The 19,561-nt window shown below is 34.0% G+C and overlaps 1 protein-coding gene and 1 long non-coding RNA gene across 8 annotated transcripts; one reads left to right on the forward strand and one right to left on the reverse strand.

The window, feature by feature from the left end:
• The first annotated feature begins 3,265 nt into the window (after nucleotides 1-3,265).
• Nucleotides 3,266-19,484, forward strand: LOC124301889 (neurabin-1). Of its 6 annotated transcripts, none has more exons than XM_046757446.1 (17): nucleotides 3,266-3,528; nucleotides 3,677-5,226; nucleotides 6,818-8,090; nucleotides 9,092-9,112; nucleotides 9,205-9,420; nucleotides 10,149-10,332; nucleotides 10,569-10,838; nucleotides 10,948-11,309; nucleotides 11,842-12,121; nucleotides 12,897-12,950; nucleotides 13,559-13,864; nucleotides 13,958-14,344; nucleotides 14,440-14,698; nucleotides 14,804-15,016; nucleotides 15,126-15,275; nucleotides 15,353-15,462; nucleotides 15,578-19,484. In XM_046757446.1, exons 1-17 carry the CDS (start codon nucleotides 3,266-3,268, stop codon nucleotides 15,827-15,829), a joined length of 6,150 nt encoding a protein of 2,049 aa, XP_046613402.1. In that variant the 3' UTR covers nucleotides 15,830-19,484. The 6 variants fall into 6 exon arrangements, with proteins under 6 accessions (XP_046613402.1, XP_046613410.1, XP_046613418.1 ...); XM_046757454.1 differs by having other exon boundaries at nucleotides 11,845-12,121; XM_046757462.1 differs by having other exon boundaries at nucleotides 10,161-10,332.
• LOC124302154 (uncharacterized) lies at nucleotides 3,677-5,845 on the reverse strand. 2 transcript variants are annotated; one of them, XR_006907642.1, is made up of 3 exons: nucleotides 5,352-5,845; nucleotides 5,095-5,207; nucleotides 3,677-3,780 (listed from the first exon to the last, which is right to left on the reverse strand). It is a non-coding gene; the product is annotated as an uncharacterized LOC124302154 (long non-coding RNA). The 2 variants fall into 2 exon arrangements; XR_006907643.1 differs by lacking the exon at nucleotides 3,677-3,780 and adding an exon at nucleotides 4,608-4,746.
• Nucleotides 19,485-19,561: the final 77 nt, after the last annotated feature.

Consider the following 19,561-nt stretch of genomic DNA (forward strand, 5'->3'; position numbering starts at 1 on the left):
AGAAATGCCGTCAATGAATGTCTCCTTTGATTTATAATACTATCTTCAGAGGAAAAGTAATTTAATCTTTTGTTGAAATTGTAGTGTTTGCAGTTGCTCGTAACTAGATGTGTCTTTTCTATTTCTTTGCACTAATATCACCATTTGTGGGCAAATTGAAAGTATCCTTACTGAAATGACACGCTTTAATAAATCTAAAAGTTCGCGGTGCCTCTGGTCAAATACATGGAACTTCCATGCAAATGTACTACCATGTCCAAACGTAATTAACATTGCTCAATCTATAATGACCATATAATTTTATGTTATTAATCTCATTTGGACTTTGAGTCATTGTTTAAGGTAGTTCATTGTGCTACTGAAGTCTTGGGAGTACAAGATCTTGATCAGAATTGACCCACAATGATTCGAAGTCCATCTCATCATATATGTCAATAGGACAGATAGGTGAATACTATTTGTGCTTATGCAAACTTAGTCTGGAAGAGACTACAAGAGGTAAATTAAGTTAGATAGCAACAAGTGAATATAACAATTCAATCAGATGATAACCATAATAGAATTTTTTTGATGATAAAATAACGATGAACGACAATGCACTCATGACAAGATTATCAATTGATCAGAGATTAATATATACATTATTTTCATTGCGTTAGGCGGTACTTGTGACTGAGGTTTTCAATGACAATTCACCGCTTCAGATCTTTTGTCTATTGTATGTAAAAGTATAAGCAATTCGTATAACACATGCGATATCATCGTTACTCACTTTGTTCGCCTGGAGTTGTTTAAAAAAATATTGTATGAGCGATTAAATAATCGAATATGCAGAGTAAATGCTTTTGTGAAGTGGTATGTGAAAGTAACGGTTGGTTACCTCTTTTCTTTATTGATATACAAGTCTGGTTCAAGGCTGTTATAACTAACGTTCAAGTGTGTTTTTTTTCGTCCACTGGTGCTAAATTTGTTGCAAATGTTAATTTTTCTTTGGCTTGAAATTAATACAATTATGCGTATCTATTGTACAAATTGTATAACAATTTCTTTCGTCTAGTGATTGAAAGTGTGCATAATAGATTTCCTTAGTACTTTATTAACATTTTTGATATTTTTTGTGTTCATGACATTATTTTGGCATCAAAAGTAATATCATTTTCTTGCAAAAAGAAAAATATCACATCACATTTTTAAAATATCTTCAAGTGATAGAATATTATTACACGATGAAAGAGGTTTTAAATAAAAGTATTGACAATCTTGAATTATATAGAACCAATCAAAATGTCGAATGCTAGAATAGTTTTACTTGCTGAAAATAATTATTACTATGGCTTTTTATTTTATTTCAGATCTTATTTACTTTTGATACTCGGTCAAATTTGTGCATTTAGCAATTATTTGTTCGATCAATATTGATCTGATCGTTTTGGCAAAATAGATTTACCTTTGAAACCTTGAATGTATTTCTATTTTTTACATATCACTAATTTTTACGAAAAAAAATTTTAAAAAATAAAAAAAATAAAAAATAAAGATATATCTCTAGTACCTTATACTTGCACTGGAAGGAAGGAATGATGTACTTTATATGCATTATTGTTTTCATTTATATTAGACTTTCAAGTTTCATCTGCCCTTTTCAATGACAGAGAGACAAGAGTCAAGTATTGATTGTTTGGACATGGCACAGCAAAGGGAGGAAGAGTGGGAACCAGACTTACCTTTGCATGCTGCTTCACCTTTCACTTAACTCTCACTTAAATTATTCCTCAAAATGAACATTTATTAGAATCTCAAATCTTTAAATTAATAATCCATTCAAATTACATTGCTGTAGCTACAAAAATATGCTCACTTACCTACAAATTCTTTCATCAATTCTTCAACTTCTTGTTGTTTTTTTAAGTTTAATGAAATTTGAACAAATTTAAAATAGTATTAAATCGAATATATCTTACTAGCACCATTCCTTGATATTAATACCAAACTCTTATTACGTTATATCATTTATTGAATAATACATTAATTGAAAAAATGCCTCCATGAATAGTATTGATTAAAAAAAATTTGCTTACTTGTACAAATAAACACTATAAACATGAAATGTTGGGGGTCCAGTTTTATGAGACATGTTTTACACATGTGACAATATTAGATGATATCATTTCAGTTAATATTTCCATTTGATACTCACCTTGGAAACAAAACATTGTGGAAAGTATAACTTACAATCCCATAACCACAAGTTGGACATAGGTTTTAATTTCAAACAGTATGTTTTAATATTTACCAGCCAGGTTACGGCATCTATTACTTATTATTGGTTAAAACTTTTCTTTAGTATTCTTCATGAACTAAGGGATTTCTTGTTTATTATCAATAAATAAATGAATAAAAAAAAATATTTAATATGAATTTTAATTGGTAAAAAATGATCTGGCTATATCTAATAATTGACCGTGGTTAATCAGTCGATCAAATAATTGGCACTCACTTATTATGCAGGTGATAGAAGAGCCAAAACTTCAACAAACATCAACAAATGAACATGGGCTGAAGCATAGTATGCTTTAAGATACTTCGAGATTTTCATAGGTAATTGATGAGTTTTTAGAGAAGAAAGAGGTAAGATTGATAAGCGTTTAATAACTCATGTCAAGTAGTAATTAGTATACCATTTACACAATAGTTGTATCTCTTTCTGCTACGATTACGGATCAGTTCATAAAAATACATACAAGAGGTTTGTATTTTTCATTTTTATTTTCTGTGGGAGAGATTTGGTTCTGATTTTGTTTTCTGATGTTTTCATGAAAAATGTTACCAATAAAATACTATAATTAATACTATTATCTTAATAGTATTTTCAAGTACTTGGAGCTGTAATAGATAGATACAATAAAGATCGTGATTCATGACGCTCCAATGATACAACGTACAATTGATATATGATTTTACTTATCAGTTTATCTCCAAGTCTTATCACAGTGGTAGCCTATTCCTTGTGGTTTTATGTTTATTTCATGTTAAGTTGGTGCATTTTGGCCTTTAGGAACACTTTTCACTATCACAAGACAAGTGGATGTTCATTATTTTATTAGATTTTTTGAAGTAGGATTCTAGAGAAAATTTATATGCCACACCATTTTTTCATCAGGCAATTTTACAGTGCAAGTTACATTTATTCAATTAATTTTACATTTCCTTCTTTGTTACTGAATTATTTTTTCTTGTTCTTCCAGAATCATTTAACGGAATAAAGATGGCTGCAGTTGATGACAAGAAACGCCATGGAGGCTCAAAAGTGTCGGCAATTGCAAATATATTCCAGTCAAAACCACAACTAGAAAACCTTAGTCACAGAACAAATGTTGTTTTATCGGATCCCATGAAAGATCCTCCAGCACCGTTGAAAGATTCTCCTACGCAAGTAACCGTTGTACGAACAGAGAGTCACGTTGCTCGATTTAACAATGCAAGGGCTTTATTTGAGAAACTTGGAGAGGAAAACAAGCCGCATCGTCCGTGAGTATAACATCTTCATGATTGTTATTTTTTTATCAGTGTTGCTATTTAAATTATAAAAATTTATATTCAATTCAATGCCAAGATTGCGTATACTTTTTGTTATTATCCTCATCAATCAATTGATTGTTTCTCTTTTCTATATCAGAGTGGATCGAGTAATGAAACCAACAAATTTACACGGACTTCGCTCACGTTCAAGTTCGGCTAATTCTGGTTCCGGTTGTACATCTCCTGCTCGGTCGCCCAGACCTAGGTCACCATCGCCAACAGGTACAAGAGATCATTTAAGTAATTGGAGTGCAAGTGTACCTGCTTTGAATGCAGAGCGTCATTTTGAGAATGGGCATAGTCATGGCCCTGAAGCAGTCGTAGATAGATTAAGACCTAGACCAGGTTTTGGAAGACCTGATAAATTTGAGAAGAATTATGGAAAAGAAAATCGAATGGATGAGAGACCGGAGAAGCCAGAAAAACCAGAGAGAAGATTGAATTCTAAAGAGTTAATTGAGAAGCAAAAAAACTGGACCAGCCATTTCTCTAAAACGCGGCCAAGCAGATATAATTCTGATCCGAATAGATCAATAGTTCAAACTACTTTAAATCAAAGTTTAAACAGGTCTACTGGCGAAAATGCCACCTCAGTATACTCTCCTGGCTTGCCAGCTCATGATAAAGATTCGAGGGGAACAACAGATGTCACTAATAATCTTGCGACCAGATCGGCTAGTTTTTGTTCTACGAGACCATCACCAAATATGTCTCCGCCTCCGCCACCCCCTCCAGCCAGAATTTCGTCTACAAATAGCATTTGTTCAGGAATCTCCAGAAAAGAACGACCTGCTAGTGTAGCTGCCATTAGTCCTACTACTCCTGAATTTCTTTCTAGTCCTAAAAGTCCAGAGTATGCAACGGTAAATAAAAATTTTGATGTGTTTTCAAACACTCCTGACTATGCAGTTGTACAGAAGGGTCCAATTGTACAAGCTTCAAAGGTCTCAAGCCTTGCAAGTATGCAAAAAGATCAAGAAACCTCCTTACCTGAATATGCTGTAGTGCAGAAGAATGTATCGGGCAGAGTTGTCCAAAAAAATTCGATGCCCTTAAAAGTTGAAAACGTTGAAGTATCAAAAATTCTTGGACATTTGGATAATAAACATAACACTTTTAAAAGTGGTACAGTTTCCGAAAGTTTTGAGAACCAGTCCAGCGTCAAATCTAATTTAGGTCCAGGGAAAATGCAACAAAATACAAATTATGTTTTAACTGACAGCTCAGGTTTTGATCAATTGCCTACTCCGGATTATTCTAATTATCCAAACTGTCCATTAAGATCTCCTCCTAAGACATCAGAATGGAAAAATCAATGGCTTGCCAAAAATGAGGAAATTTTAAAAAATGCTGATCTGAATTCACAAACGTCGAAAGAAACTTTGAATGAAAGTGTGAAGTATGCAGAAAAACATCGGTCAGATTCAAGACCAAACTGGGCAAAACCAAGCGTTGATACAGTGAAACAAAAGGAAGAAATCAATAGATCTAAAACGGTAGACATATCAAAGTCACCTGATATCGAGCTTCGACCACCTTCAGCTTGCACAGACAGTACTTCATCGGGCATGAGTTCGCCCAGTTCTCCTTCAAAAGACAGTAAAGAAGAAAAAGCTGATAAGGAGGTGCTAGAAAAGAATCAAAAAGGTTAGTCGAAATGCAAGTTCTGAGAGTGAAAAAAAGTGGTTGTGGGCATGCATGAAAATTAACATAGATATATTATATGTTAACACTATTAATGTTTGAAATATCATCAGGTTTATGCTTATTACCTTTTATGCAATGTATGGGAGGAGTATTCTTTTAACATTATCAAACTTCATGTGTCTGGAGCTAATAACACAATTGTATTTGTTCATTATCTGGCAGAGAAAAACGTATCCTCAATTGAAACGTATGATGGCTGTACTATAACTGCATATGAGGATTTGTTGAAACTAACTGTTTTGTTGCAAATAAATTTCACATTTCAGCTTTGCAGTTGTTGCCAGTGGTGTTTGATTATTGAATAATCAGCTGATTTATGACTAACACTTTCTAAGCATTGATTATATCAAATAATCTTCAAACTTGGAGCTCTATAGACAGTACGACTGAGCAACAATATTATGAATGACACCCACGGAGCACTTTAATAAAAATACACAGATCTAAAAATATTTTACATATTTCCTGAGGAGGCTTGGGTTCTTAAATACAGGCTGGGTTATGCTAAATGGCAGTCTGCCAAAACGTTAAAAAGTAAAAGTAAAAGGCATGTCTCTCTCTTCTCCCACCAGACTCGACTGAATTATTTATAGAAGTCAGTATGAACTCTGTTCAGAGACTGTGCACTTGTACCTTTCTACGTTATAATGAGTAAACGAGATATAAAGTTACTAAAAGCACATTTTGAATTAGACCAATTGGTGTAAACAATGTTTGCCCAACTAATATTCGTACTTAAAATAATATAAAAGCCAATAGTGTTTGCAACAAGTTCAGCACAAAGAGTCAACCCTTCAAAATGGTTTTTCATGCATGATTGGCACGCTAATATTTGTAGAAGAATATAACTCTTAAACGAGGATAATACATATTGTTATTGACAAATGGATAAATATATATATTATCAATGAAACGTAAATCTAAAAAATTAAAATTGACCGTTTCAATATATCAAAATTGAATTTTAATTCACTGTGGTGTTGTGTATTTGTTGTTTAGTCTGTGTTTAAATATATTTTTGGTGGGACGTTTGGCATTCTGGCCACATACACCCACACATGATAAAATACAAGGTTACATTGCCGATCCGTCTAGACGGCACACTTTTTTGCAACCAAATACTTAGAACTAGTTTAGACCATCAAAACTTTCCTTCAAATCATCCGGAGAGATAAAAAGTTTTCCAGAGTTAGTGTATTTAATTAAAATCTGAACAACTAGTGCTATGTGTCTCCGTTTACTTTGTATCGATTGCCGAGGTATGAAAATTGTTTTCCTTGTGTTAGGTCACTATCCCATGGATTTTTAAACAGAACAATGTTTAAATCAGTTACTCAAAATTTTTTCATGAGTGCCCATTCTAAAAGTCATGTCAATGCCTATAACTTACCGGATAATTTATTTCTCTATATTTGGCATTCTATTGAGCATTCAATATCTTAACACAAAGTCTGGTATACGTTGCATGTATTATCCATATTACCACAAAGCTCCTATCTATTTATATTGTTACACTTCTCTTTCATTTCAGGACGTAACAGCTATGACCTAGAAATAGAGGATTCGCATAAACCAACTATATACACGGAGAAAACAGTAGATCATGAATTCAGCCCAGAGAAACCATTTAGTGAAACAGATACAGCGACAGTTATTCGAAGGTCTCATCTTCGAGTGGACTTGCCTGCCGCTGGTTTGGGACAACGCCCACCTTCGGTTGTTAGTTCAGATCAAGAATACCCTCCATTGGAACACAAAGATATACCAATTCCGTCACCATATGCAAAAAGATTACAGCATGCACAAATCTCTGAGTCTACGATACAAAGTAAACAAGGTCATCAATCGAAAGCGCAGAATATCGAACAAGGAAAAGGAGGAGCGCCACAACAAGACACGCTTTATAAATTTCAAGAAACAGCAGCTAATCAGAGTTCTTCGTTGCAATCTGCTATATTAAAGTCGCCAAATTTAATCGATAGCCTATCTCAAATTCCGAAACCGGAAATACCATTATATGCTACAAATGATCAATTAAACTTTTCCAAGCAGGAAGCACTGACTGACAACAAGGAAATATCTGACGCAACTAATAGTGTCACAGATCCAAAGTCTATGCAGCATAAAACGGTTAATTTGGAAAAATCCGTGACGAGTACAAATCAATCTCTGAAGGCTTCTACCAATCAAGATAAGAATTATTCAAATGGCACAAAATCAATGACAGACTTCATTAATTCTGCTACTAAGGATAGTTTTAACGAAAACGAAACAATTTCTATCACTACTACAGCTAATACTACTACTACCACTACTACTACTACCAATACCTCTAAGATGAGATCCGATATACATGCTGCGAAAAATTCTAATTTGGAAGGCGCAAATAAGACTTCGAATACGTCAAAAGTCGATGGACTTGGGCAATCACAAACAACATGGGAGCAAGAGAAATTAAAGGCTGATCAAATTGCTGCTACAAAGTTGCAACATATGACTTCAAGTAAATTTTTATTGAAATCCCAAGTTGTTGAATCAACTGACAACTACCAGGAGGAACATGTCTCAAGTTCGCATGAAAGTAAATCAGCCAGTGATGATAAAGTATCTGAAAGTAGTTTGCAAGAGGACAGCGACTCCAGTGATGCTAAAACCATAACAAATATGGAAAGTCTTTCACCCCATGCGAAGCAGAATATGAACGGCCAAGATGCAACATCAATCAGACCCCGAGCTAGTCAAACAACTCCAGTAACTCCAGACACAATGACTGCAGACGAAGCTGAAAATCTCCTGAGCTCTCGGTGAGTTTAATTTTTGATATTTTGGGTTTTGTTTGTTATTGAGATAATACAGGATCGTTGATTTTTTCATATTAATCTTGCGCAAGGGGACAAAAATTGGTAAATTTATAGTTTAGAACACAAATGTTGTACTCAATACTTTATTGTATAGGTCTGCCCCATAATAAATTAATAGTTTCATACATACATAGTTAAGAATATAGTTTTATGTTTATCCATTATGATTGTGCTAGAATGATACAAGCTCTGAATTTAGCAGTTGAAATTGATTTGATAAAATATTGTCACATTAGAATTATTTTGGTTGATTGAAGAAAAAGTGAATTCCAGGAAATTGCAGATTGCATGTTAGATGTAGATAGATCGCTTAAAAATTGGGGATGTGATGTATAAACGGTCTTGTAGTTTTTAAGCTTAAGCTTTAAGCTTAAGTAGTCTAAGCAATTCGTTGTTTTACTTGAAACAAAAAATATCTGCATTTTTCTCGTATAGATATAGAATGAAGTATGTGCATATTTTGTCTTATGAAATTTATTGATTGGACAACCTGTATTATCTATGACATACTAATTTTCAATATTCTGTATAAATTTACAACAATTCTATATTTTCCTTTGCAATATATTCTTCTCATACGCATTTCTTATTAAAAACTATCAACACATTTGCAATGACTAATATACTTCGTGAATAACAAAAGCATGTTACACTTTCTCAAACTCGGAAAGGTGACAAGCAATTTCAAATCCGATTTCTAGAGCTGGCTGTACTCACAATGTATTTGAGAAACATATAATTGTACTTTGCTTATATGGTTTAAAGCAGTCTAATGTCAGAGAAGGTTGCATCGTTACTCTCCAAATATTTAATGAAATGAAAAGACATGACAAAAGGTGTAAAATTATGCGATTCTCAGATGCGCTATTTCATTTTGCGGTATTTTAATATGCTTGTGTATTCAATTGGGCTTGTACCTGTCAATACCTGTCGTGGATCTACAGCATATTGGAAAAGAAAATTAGGTGAGTAAATAAAGTAATTGATTCAAGATGATTTTTATTTGCTACATTTGTTGTTATGAGCTGAAGAATGAATGGTAAAAATAATTAATCAGACAAGGATCGGCTTTGCTATCGGACGAGGAAGCTCAAGAAATAGCCAGACTGTTGTCACCTACAACAACTACTGCAACACCTGGTGATAAAGATAGGGAGGTAGACAGAGACAACGAAAAAGATAGAGAGGAACAAGACAACACCCCAGACTGGCTTTCCGATGTTCTTTCTGCTCCTGATTCCAGCCTAGTTAACAGTACCACTCACGATTACAGGTAAGTCAGTAGCATATGATAATTATTGTAATATTAAGACTTGAATTTCGACCTATAATATTTGGTATAATTCACACGGGTCCCTAAAGTTATGGACACTGCAAAGTAACTTGAGATGAATCCTATCTAAAGACTGCTAGACTTGAATGTCTATAAATACCTTCTCTTTGGCTTTACAGTTTCTTGGGAATTTTACATTAAAAAAGTTGCAGGTTTCACATTTAAATATTATTATTAATAATCATTAGTACTTGTATCTGTTTATACGAATGTCATTATTGTTATTATCATGTACTAAGTATGTGTACAATTTGTTGTAATTGATATTTGATGGCCTATGAATCACAACGTTATGACAATTAATCGCCTAGTAAGCATATGACAATGAGTGTACTTTATTACTTTGTGTACGCATATTAGTTTACTTGTCTATCAATGAGTTAAGAATTGTCCGACTTGGTTCTGGTCTGTTCTGGTCGAAAAATATAGTAAAACAAATGGCTTATCAAATCTCATTTTGCATGTGCTACAAGCAGACTTTGGATATTTATTATACAGTGCAGTGTTAGGGTATTCGTATGCAGCTATTTAGAATCTAAACTTCATCATCTATTGATCAGTTATTTTGACATAATACGTACGTGAACATCAGATAAATGATTTAGAAGTTCAAAATTAATATGTCTTCTTACAAAACAATCCAGATGCATTAATGCAATGACGCATAGTTTGTCTAATAGGTCACGAAGTGATCTGACGATAGACTCCTTGACCGAAAGCCAAATAGGCTCAGTGACAGGAAGTGAGAGCGAATTGCTGGGATCTGTCAGCAGCTTGAATGACACGCAAGAAACTAATGATGATACAGAAACTGAACACCAAGACGATTATACACCTGTGCCTGGAAAAATTGTAATTATAAATTAATATTCAGTCATAAAACTTGCATATTTCACTGGGACAAGTCAAATTAATTGTGTTATTTCTCTCTGTTTCTGATTTGTAACAAGATCCTAAAACTTTTAAACTGTTGTTTAAAAAAACTTTTAATAATTAATTATTCGTAACTACTTTCACTCATAGCAATGTTGTGTAATAATTGACTAACTGTATTCGTCAATCCTACAATGATGTACAATTTCTTGTAGATTTTAGTCGAAAATGGAGTACATTATTACGAAGATGGTCACTTTTGGATGGAAGTTGCTGGTCTTCCTGATTCAGACGAAGATGACGAAGATTTACTTCCGACAGTTATACCTGCGAAGAAAACCAATATGAAAGTTTCATTTGATACAGGGCCAATGCGGGTTTACTCGACACACTCGGTCAATGAGTACGATCGACGCAACGAAGATGTTGACCCTGTTGCTGCAAGTGCAGAGTATGAGCTTGAGAAACGTGTTGAAAAAATGGAGGTAATCTTAATTGTCTAACCACACAAAGCATACAAATGATAATTTTACTATTTCTCGAAGCTATTCAGTTTTTAGACTCAGTGAAAAATTGAACTAATACAAATTTTAGGTTTTCCCAGTTGAGCTAATGAAAGGGCCAGAGGGACTTGGCTTGAGTATAATTGGAATGGGTGTTGGTGCCGATGCAGGCCTTGAAAAACTTGGTATTTTTGTGAAGACGATTACCGAAAAGGGTGCTGCTGCTCGGGAAGGTCGTATTCAGGTTAATGATCAGATTGTTGAGGTGGATGGCAAATCTCTGATTGGTGTGACCCAAGCTTATGCTGCAAGTGTTCTGCGCAATACCTCAGGTCTAGTACGTTTTCTAATTGGCAGAGAACGGGACCCTCGTAATTCTGAAGTGGCCATGCTCATTCGGCAGAGCTTGCAGGCTGACCGGGAGCGTGAAGAAGCCAATGGATCTGCAACAAGGTATATTCTCAGTTTCAAACAATGATAAGTTGATGGCTTCTTTTGTCATGTATCTACTATGTCTTTTGTAATCATACAATCTTATTATGGTGATCTAGTAAACATAGTTATTTTGATAATTTCCGAACGTTTTAATGGACAAAAAAATTTAAGAGTTGTGTTGACACTGACATCGAGAGACTGATGTTCATCAATTTTTTCAGCAGTTAAAATCACATGTTTTGCTTTAATTTTACTTCAATATTAACATATCACGTACAGTCCTTAAATACTTTGCTAACTAAAGAAGAATTTTAAACAAATGATAATTTCTTTTCAAACGCCTGAATTAACCCTCCGCTAATGTAACAAATTCCCAATGATGGTTTATCCTTGCTCGCAAATTTATCATGACGACAAAATATGGCCGCTTCAGCATGTGCCTGAGGCCTGCTGACGCACTGAGGGAAATAATAAATATTAGTTTTGTAATGTGCTGATTTGAGTGCTGTAAGGACAGCTTTCAATTGATGAATATTTTCTTATATACCAGAAGACTAAATTTTTCGGACGGAACTTCGCCGGATAGCCAACGAGTTGGTATGGGTGAAGAAAACTCCTCGATGAGTCGTTTGGGTGGAGGCATACCTGGCTCTCCTACCATGTCATCTTGCTCGGAGGGCGAACCTCCAGCCAGCCCGATTGATGCATATTCGTCACCGGCTAGTCGAAGTCGGTCACCCATCATTAGTTCATCTTTACCATTGCCTTCTACTATTCCAACAACGACGACACAGAGTGATGTAGACAGTCTGCGAATTCTCCTACAGGAGGCATGTATCCCAGTAAAACCTTATATTTATCAATCTTGATATTAGTCGCAACTACTTCGATTTTTCTATAACCGTGATATATACTTATTTTAATGCATAATGTTGATATATTGACTCCACTTAGTATTATTAGAATATAATATGTTTACGTTTATTGTGCTTATGTCTGTCTTGTGTTACCATTTCATAATAACATACATTATTGATGTACATATTCCATTATATTGTCGTGTATTTAGAGTTGATTGTAGCAACTGAGTAAACTATTCATTGTATGTTTATTGAGATTTCAAATCCTTCAACAGTTGCCGTTCAGCTGGTGTTTTTTTTTTCTTGTACAATTTAATATTTCTAGTACATTCACTATTACTACTTGATTGTAAAAGGTAGGACTGTCAAGGAATATTCCTGTGTAAATGTTTTTTCGTCCTCGGAAGTAACTAGGCTAATATGCACGAATTCTAGTTTGGTCAGATACGATCACAATTACATTAACTTTAAATCAATGTTTCATCATTTATCATCAACCTGTTGTAGTATCGTTTGTTCCTTAATGACTTAGAATTAAATTTTCGGTTCGTTTGTACAGTTCTTAAAATCATAATTCTATCCAAAACGGTTTACCCTGAATCATTTTGTGCAACTGCTCACATATGAATGAGCTTATATGTTCGCGACATCAATTGGAAGGAATGTGTAATTTCCTTAGTTGTCTTTATTGTGGATTTATTTGGGGTATTGCTTATATGTTATGCGTGTGTTTGGATGCTTGCAGAGTCAGTATAAGCTTGCCTTAGCCGACGGAGAGGTGGAAAACCTCAAAACAAAGGTAATCAGGTTTCATTACATTCTAGAATCATCTATCATGATAGATCGCGTTCATTTTCATACATTCGCTCGGTATATAATCCATTTAGATCTCTGTACATGAATTGGCTCAAGGTAAACTCTTCATGAATATTCTGCAGATCATTTAGAGTTGTTCGTAGATTTACCAGCATCATTGCAAATGATAATTTCAATTTAGTGGCTTGTTTTGTTGCATGACCCGATACTCTGTTGTTGATTTTATCATAATTCCTTTCATATAAGCCATGTTTATCATTGTGTGAAACTTAATTATGCTAATAAAAACCAGTACGGTCATTTATGGTAACATTCGATAATGTAAAGTATTGATAATTAGAAAATGTCTTCATACATATTTGAAGTACTTCCTAGAATGATTTGTACCTGGTTATATATAGGGTTGAAAATGTATGAAATTTAATTGATAAGGAAGCACAGCCTTGGATAAACATTCTTATTTCAAACCAATAATTGACATAATTATACAAATTCTTATTTCAGTAATTTTGCCTGTAGTTAATAACTTGGATTTCAGTGATGAACTTTAGGAAATATGAAAAAATTATTCACTTCGGAATATTTTATCAGTTGGTAGAGCTGGAGAATACTGGAGCAGGGAGCGAAGAATATGCTGCAAAATTACGTGAATCTGGGTTGCGATTACACGAATCGGAGCGTGCTCTGAGTATAGCACGTCAAGATTTAGCATCTGTCCGTGAAATGCTCTCTCAAGCAACAGCTCAAAATGCAACTATTCAACAAAAATATGCACGGGCAAGACGGGCTGCCCGAGAACTCAGAGCTGATGTTATTGCACGAGATGAGTTTTATCAACAGCTTTTACATGAGAAAGATGCAGAGTATAACTCATTAGTGAAATGCCTGAAAGACAGGGTAGGTGTAAATTTATCTTCAATTTTCATTTCCGATGACTTTGCTGTTCGACTTGTATGTCACTATCATGTATGCACTAACTCTTGTTTACAGGTAATAGCATTAGAAATGGAATTGACTGAAACTCAAAGGAGATTCGGACTTCCAGTACGATTGCCATACGATGGTGCAACAGCACGCATTGTAACACCCCAGCCAACAAGACGCCAAATGCCACCTCCACCTTCTGCTGCAAGTTGTCAATTATCAGATACAGAGGTTTCTGATCTTAGCAGTCCTGATGATGGAGACAAAACAGCTACTGTGGAACGCAAACTACCCTTGCCATTACCGGTCAAAGAAGAACTCGATCGAGCTGTGCCAGCTCATCGTCTTCTTGATAATTCAGCAGGTAAAAGTAAAGCTGAACTTGCTAGTCGAGGTGGACTCGCAAATCGTCAACTTCCCAAACGACCTGGTGGTCTCAGCAATAGCAGCTCAGTTAGTACCGTTTCTCCAAAAGTAATTATTTATTATATGTGTAGGTTTTACTTTTGAAAGTTTATTGAATTTTATCAATGTATCCATATCCTCAGGACTATGGCTTAGATGAGTCTGGTGATAATACAGATGAAGACTTATCTTCAAAGAATACTAGTGCTCATGACGGAATAACTCGTTCTGCTAACGATTTGTCACGACCTTCAAACTTGAGTTCCTATTCGAGCAGCTCATCGATCAGTTCACAAAAAAGTAAGCAACACTTGGAGTCAACTACATCTGTGCGCCAACATAGTACAATTAGCTCGCAAGTTAGAGCTATGACTGAACAAAGCTGGCCCCCTCCACAGAAAGGTATGTAGATATGAAATACGTTTAACAATGGTTGGTTTTCCTGATATAAAATGGTTTGATGGGTTTGTGTTGTTGTGCCATATTAAAAATGAATAAATTTAACAGGTCTTTCAGGCCCTCCTGCATCATTAGCAGAGCAATTAAAACAAGTCTTAGCTGAAAGAGAGCGCAGGCTAGGTGGAAATGATATGTCATCTTCAAGAGAAAGTTCTGGGGATTTCACGGACTTAAATAATCCTCAGTCCAGTGATCCGACACTTGTGACACATCATTTGGTGGAGGAAATTCGACAGGCTGTGAATGAAGCAAGTCAAAGAGGTAATTTAAAGATTGTTAATCCATAAAATGTCAGAAATACTAAAAAATTGCGGTAGCATTAATATAAATTAATCGTCCGTTATACAATTTTTTAAACATTCTGTTATAGTTAAAAAAGTAGCAGTTCCTCCGCAGAACTTGATTGGTAGTGGGAACGCACCCTGGCACCATCCAGGTGGATCTCCATCAAGTCTTTCGTCAGGAGGTTCTATTAGTCCACCTGGAGCTGATCCGAGTCCATCAAAAACTGGTAGCGCAGGTACTGAGAAACGAATAATTTGATCAACATTTACGACAAAAGTTGTTCATACTTTAAGTAAACTTATTTCAATTTAGATTCAAGTGAAGTTTGGCTTCCTCCTCATCCCAGTGATTTTGGCTTGGGAGATAAAAAAACATCCCACTTTTGGCAAAATGCTCCTATCACTGATTGGTCTAAAGAACAAGTAAGTTATTTTCTGCATGATTTTAAAAATTTATTTTAACAATACATATTAGTTAAGTATTCTGATTGGTATTGGCGGGTGATGATATGACTTTCTGTGAATTACTTCATTGTAGGTGTGCCAATGGTTGTCAGCAATGGGTCTCGAACGTTATGCCCCACGTTTTGTTGATGCTGGAATAGCAGGAGGGGGTCTCTTAAGACTCGAATCACGCGATTTGAAAGCTCTTGGTGTCGCAGGAGAGGAAAAAGCACGACTGAAACGAAAATTGAAAGAATTGCGAGCGCAAGCCGAACGTGAGCGTAAGGAGCGCAAGGAGTTAGAACGGATGCGACGCAAAGCTGAAAAGGCAGCTAAGAAAAAGTAATTGTAGCAGACAGTCCTGATAGAGATTCCTACTTTTATACAACTCAAAAGGCAATAAGGAGTACGAATTTTTAAAATAAATTCTGAATAAAAACTCAGGCAGTCAAACCGGTAATTTTTTTATATAATGATTCAAGATTTATCTTCATTCCATAATGTATAAGTCTCTCTCGCGGCTTGACCATTGTTTATTTTTTGCGAGGCAATTAAAAAAAAATATATATGAATCATCTGAGTGCTCCACATACAGTTGGATCATAATCGCTTGAATGAAATGAGATGAATGAATGCGTTATTAACTAAAATCTTTGTCTGTTATTATCTTTTAATCGATCCGACCTTTAAAATGTTTTCAGAGAGTATTTAATTTGGTTTTTCATTCTACGGATCTGAAGCACTCTTCACATTGCGAAACATTGTGAAACATTGTACCTTTCATTGACTACTGAAGTATCTTTTTGTATAGCTTCATCATAATCAGACCTCTGGCTTATCAATATTGTCTTACCTACCAGGTATGATAAAAATGGCTACTTAGCGCAGGCACTGAGTACCACGTAAATTAAAGCATCTGTGGAATTAAACGTTATTGATTTTGAGAGTGACCATTTAGACATACTGTTTTAAAATATTAATATTTCATCAGTTTCCTTTACCTCTTTCATAATAACATTACAGTCATTTAAATATGCAAAAACAGTAACGAGCTATTCGTTATTAGCTCTGCGTATAGTTTACTTTCCAATAAATTTCCAATGATTTTAGGTGGGCGATGAAAAAAAAATAGATGTGTCATCTGAAGGCAATTATCAAAGAAGATTGCTTATGCTGTTCAGTATTAAAAGTATTAATATTGTGATCATTACGCATCAAACTAAGTACTCAAATCCTATTAAAAATTGATGACACGTAGCACGGCAAAGGTAAAGAAAGTAATTATAGAATGTTACTATGTAACTGATATAATTTAAAGGCATAAAAAGTCAAATAAATTTGGAGCTTGATCCATCAAACACAAATCTAAAAGTTAATGAGTTTCAACCTTCCGGTATGAAATTTAGCCATTGGACAACATTGTTTAGCTATGATTGGATCATTAATTATATGTAGTCTGAATATATAATACTTCAGATCCAACAACCCATCATTGATTCAATATTTCTGTACATCGACACTGCAATAGTCAGACATGTTTACTGATTTGTATACTCTGATGTTAAAAAAAAGACGTACAAGTTAGCCCATCTATCAATTTGAGTTAAGACTCGTGTGTTTATTTTTAAGCAACGGCATACTTTCATTACTTTGGATCATACACGGTGCTGGTTGATTCTTCCTTCCAACTAATTTAGGTGGTAGACTCATAACGCATAAATTCTCATTTTTATGAGGCACAAAAAATGCTGGAGCTGCAAAAACCTACATCATAATGGTAGAAAAAGAATAATAGGTACTACTACAATGGATGAATTCACGATTAATGTAAAAAATCGCACCAGAGCAGGAGTACTTTTATAATTGCTTACTTGCATGTAATAAAGTTACATTACTTTTTTCAGCTTCGACAAACAGTAGGATAATCCATTTTTTGGTTGAAACTCTTCAAAAGTGTAAACTGCAAAATTTTTACAGCTTTTTCTATATAATTAGCATGTTGCACTTTATGAAAAAATGGTTATTTTCGTATTTTTGTATTAGTTTACTCTTATTATTAGTGGTTATTGTTATTCAATAACCAGAATTGAACCTGACTACGTGAATTGTTATCGCGTTGGTATGTATGGTATGAAGGCATGTTTCATTGTGTGTACGTACGTATGGTTTGTATGTATGTATTAGTAGTTCAAAAGTGTAATAAAGTAAATGTTTCTTACATTTTTTCGTGACTGTACTTATGTCTTGGAGTCGAGACAGTAAGTAGCACGTTATCGAAATAAATATTTGTTTTTAAATATTTATTTTAATATTTTCACGCATTACCTTATATCACTATTCTATAGCGTATCTACCGTTATAGCTCGATATGTTTGAATTAATAGTTGTCGTTTCACATCATATACACTATCAACGAAGTTTTTTAATACCGACACATTTAATCACATAATTATAGTCTAAAATATGGGCATGACCTATACATTTTCTTCATGGAGTTTTGCTCAAAATGTATTTCATATCAACGACTGGTCATATTTTCAACAATCCAATTATCAAGCTTATATAAGAAACCCTTTTCAATGTGCAGTGTGTCATATAGTCATATATTTTGAAAAACAATATTTCTTCACTACGTTAGGTACGTTAGGTAACGGGTTGTACCTGTACCATTTTGTACAGTATTTCGATCAGCAAGACTTGCCATTTTTAATAATTGTATTTTCTTATGTTGATTATTTCATCAGATTTTTCGTACATCATCAAAATTCTTTGCTTCTGTAATCATAAAGTTATAACTAGAGCAAAACTGATATATTATGTTTTGTACTTAATTATATGTTGTATAAAAAAATTTCTTGAATGGGTTAATAGACTGTAAATATTTGGTTTTAAGATTAGTTATAGAATTGCTGATTTTATTATTTTAAAACATATCAGACATTAGACAGACACATATTCGAAACTTGTTCTGTGTCATGAAATTCTTACTATGAAATGAGATTACACAATGTGTACAATTTTACCTGTTGTGACTCTCATTTTGTTTTATGCAATTTACATACAAAGAAATGTATACGGATGTGCGTGTACTTATTTATAATAATTCTAAGATTTATGTTCAGCATTACAAAGTGTTTTGAATTTGAGTTTGATTGGTCGATGCTGCGTACTGGACAACGTTTTTAAACTTAAGTGTAAGGTATTAAGAATAACACAGACGGAATAAAACGGCATTATATTAATTGGGAAACACTTTGTATATACATTATATAATAATATCTATAATTATAAGTATTGACGTTAACGATAAATCTTATGATTTATCGAGGTAAAAGTAAAACATCATAATTGTAGTGTCATAATACTTCATAACATAACATAAGTTAATTAATGCAGGTGTTAACTAAACTTACCAATTTCGTATCAATGCGTTTAAAGTTTGAACCAAGATAATCAGAAAGATTTGTACTATTGCTTTTATTGAACATTTGTTCAAATTACTGAAGAGATGAATTAAGCAAGATCGAAAAGTGCCAAAAATTTTGTGCTATAAGCGTTTCGTATTTATTTACTGAGAATCATAGGTTTTTTTCTTCTGAAAACTATCGTATTCCACATCTCGCTACAAATGAGAGACATTTTTTTATCATTTGGATTCTTGTTAATTCAACTCTTTGGCTGAAGATTCTAGATATCAGTAATGTAATAATGGGTTCATTACCACCACGTAGCTAAAACTGACTGATTTAAAAATAAGTTTTATAGCTCACTTTTTAATAGAAATTATGTGTGTAACTTTGTAGGTAATACCGAAAATATCACGTGAAAAATATTAGCAGTAGTATGACAGGCGAAACCATTTACAAAAATTGCATGATTTCTGAATATTTTGGTCAGTTCTATGAGATTTAAATTATCGTCAGTAGAATAACGGTAGCAATCTCAGAATTGAAAGGCTGCTTAAAATGATCAGATAACTGGTAATTGCAAGTGTTTTATTATAAAGAAAAAAAAAAATGAAATATTGTCAAATACTCTAGAAGATTTTAAATAAAAACAGACAATTCGTACACTATAA

Source organism: Neodiprion virginianus, chromosome 1, assembly GCF_021901495.1.
Source record: "Neodiprion virginianus isolate iyNeoVirg1 chromosome 1, iyNeoVirg1.1, whole genome shotgun sequence".
NCBI classification, from domain to species: Eukaryota; Metazoa; Arthropoda; class Insecta; order Hymenoptera; family Diprionidae; genus Neodiprion; species Neodiprion virginianus.

What these genes read in the sequence shown, in the direction of transcription:
- LOC124301889 (XM_046757446.1), top strand. Translation starts at nt 3,266, where the DNA reads ATGGCTGCAGTTGATGACAAGAAACGCCATGGAGGCTCAAAAGTGTCG. An exon ending in GAAAATCTCCTGAGCTCTCG is followed by an intron (nt 8,091 to 9,091) that starts GTGAGTTTAATT and finishes GTGGATCTACAG; the next exon opens with CATATTGGAAAAGAAAATTA. An exon ending in CTGGCCCCCTCCACAGAAAG is followed by an intron (nt 14,699 to 14,803) that starts GTATGTAGATAT and finishes TAAATTTAACAG; the next exon opens with GTCTTTCAGGCCCTCCTGCA.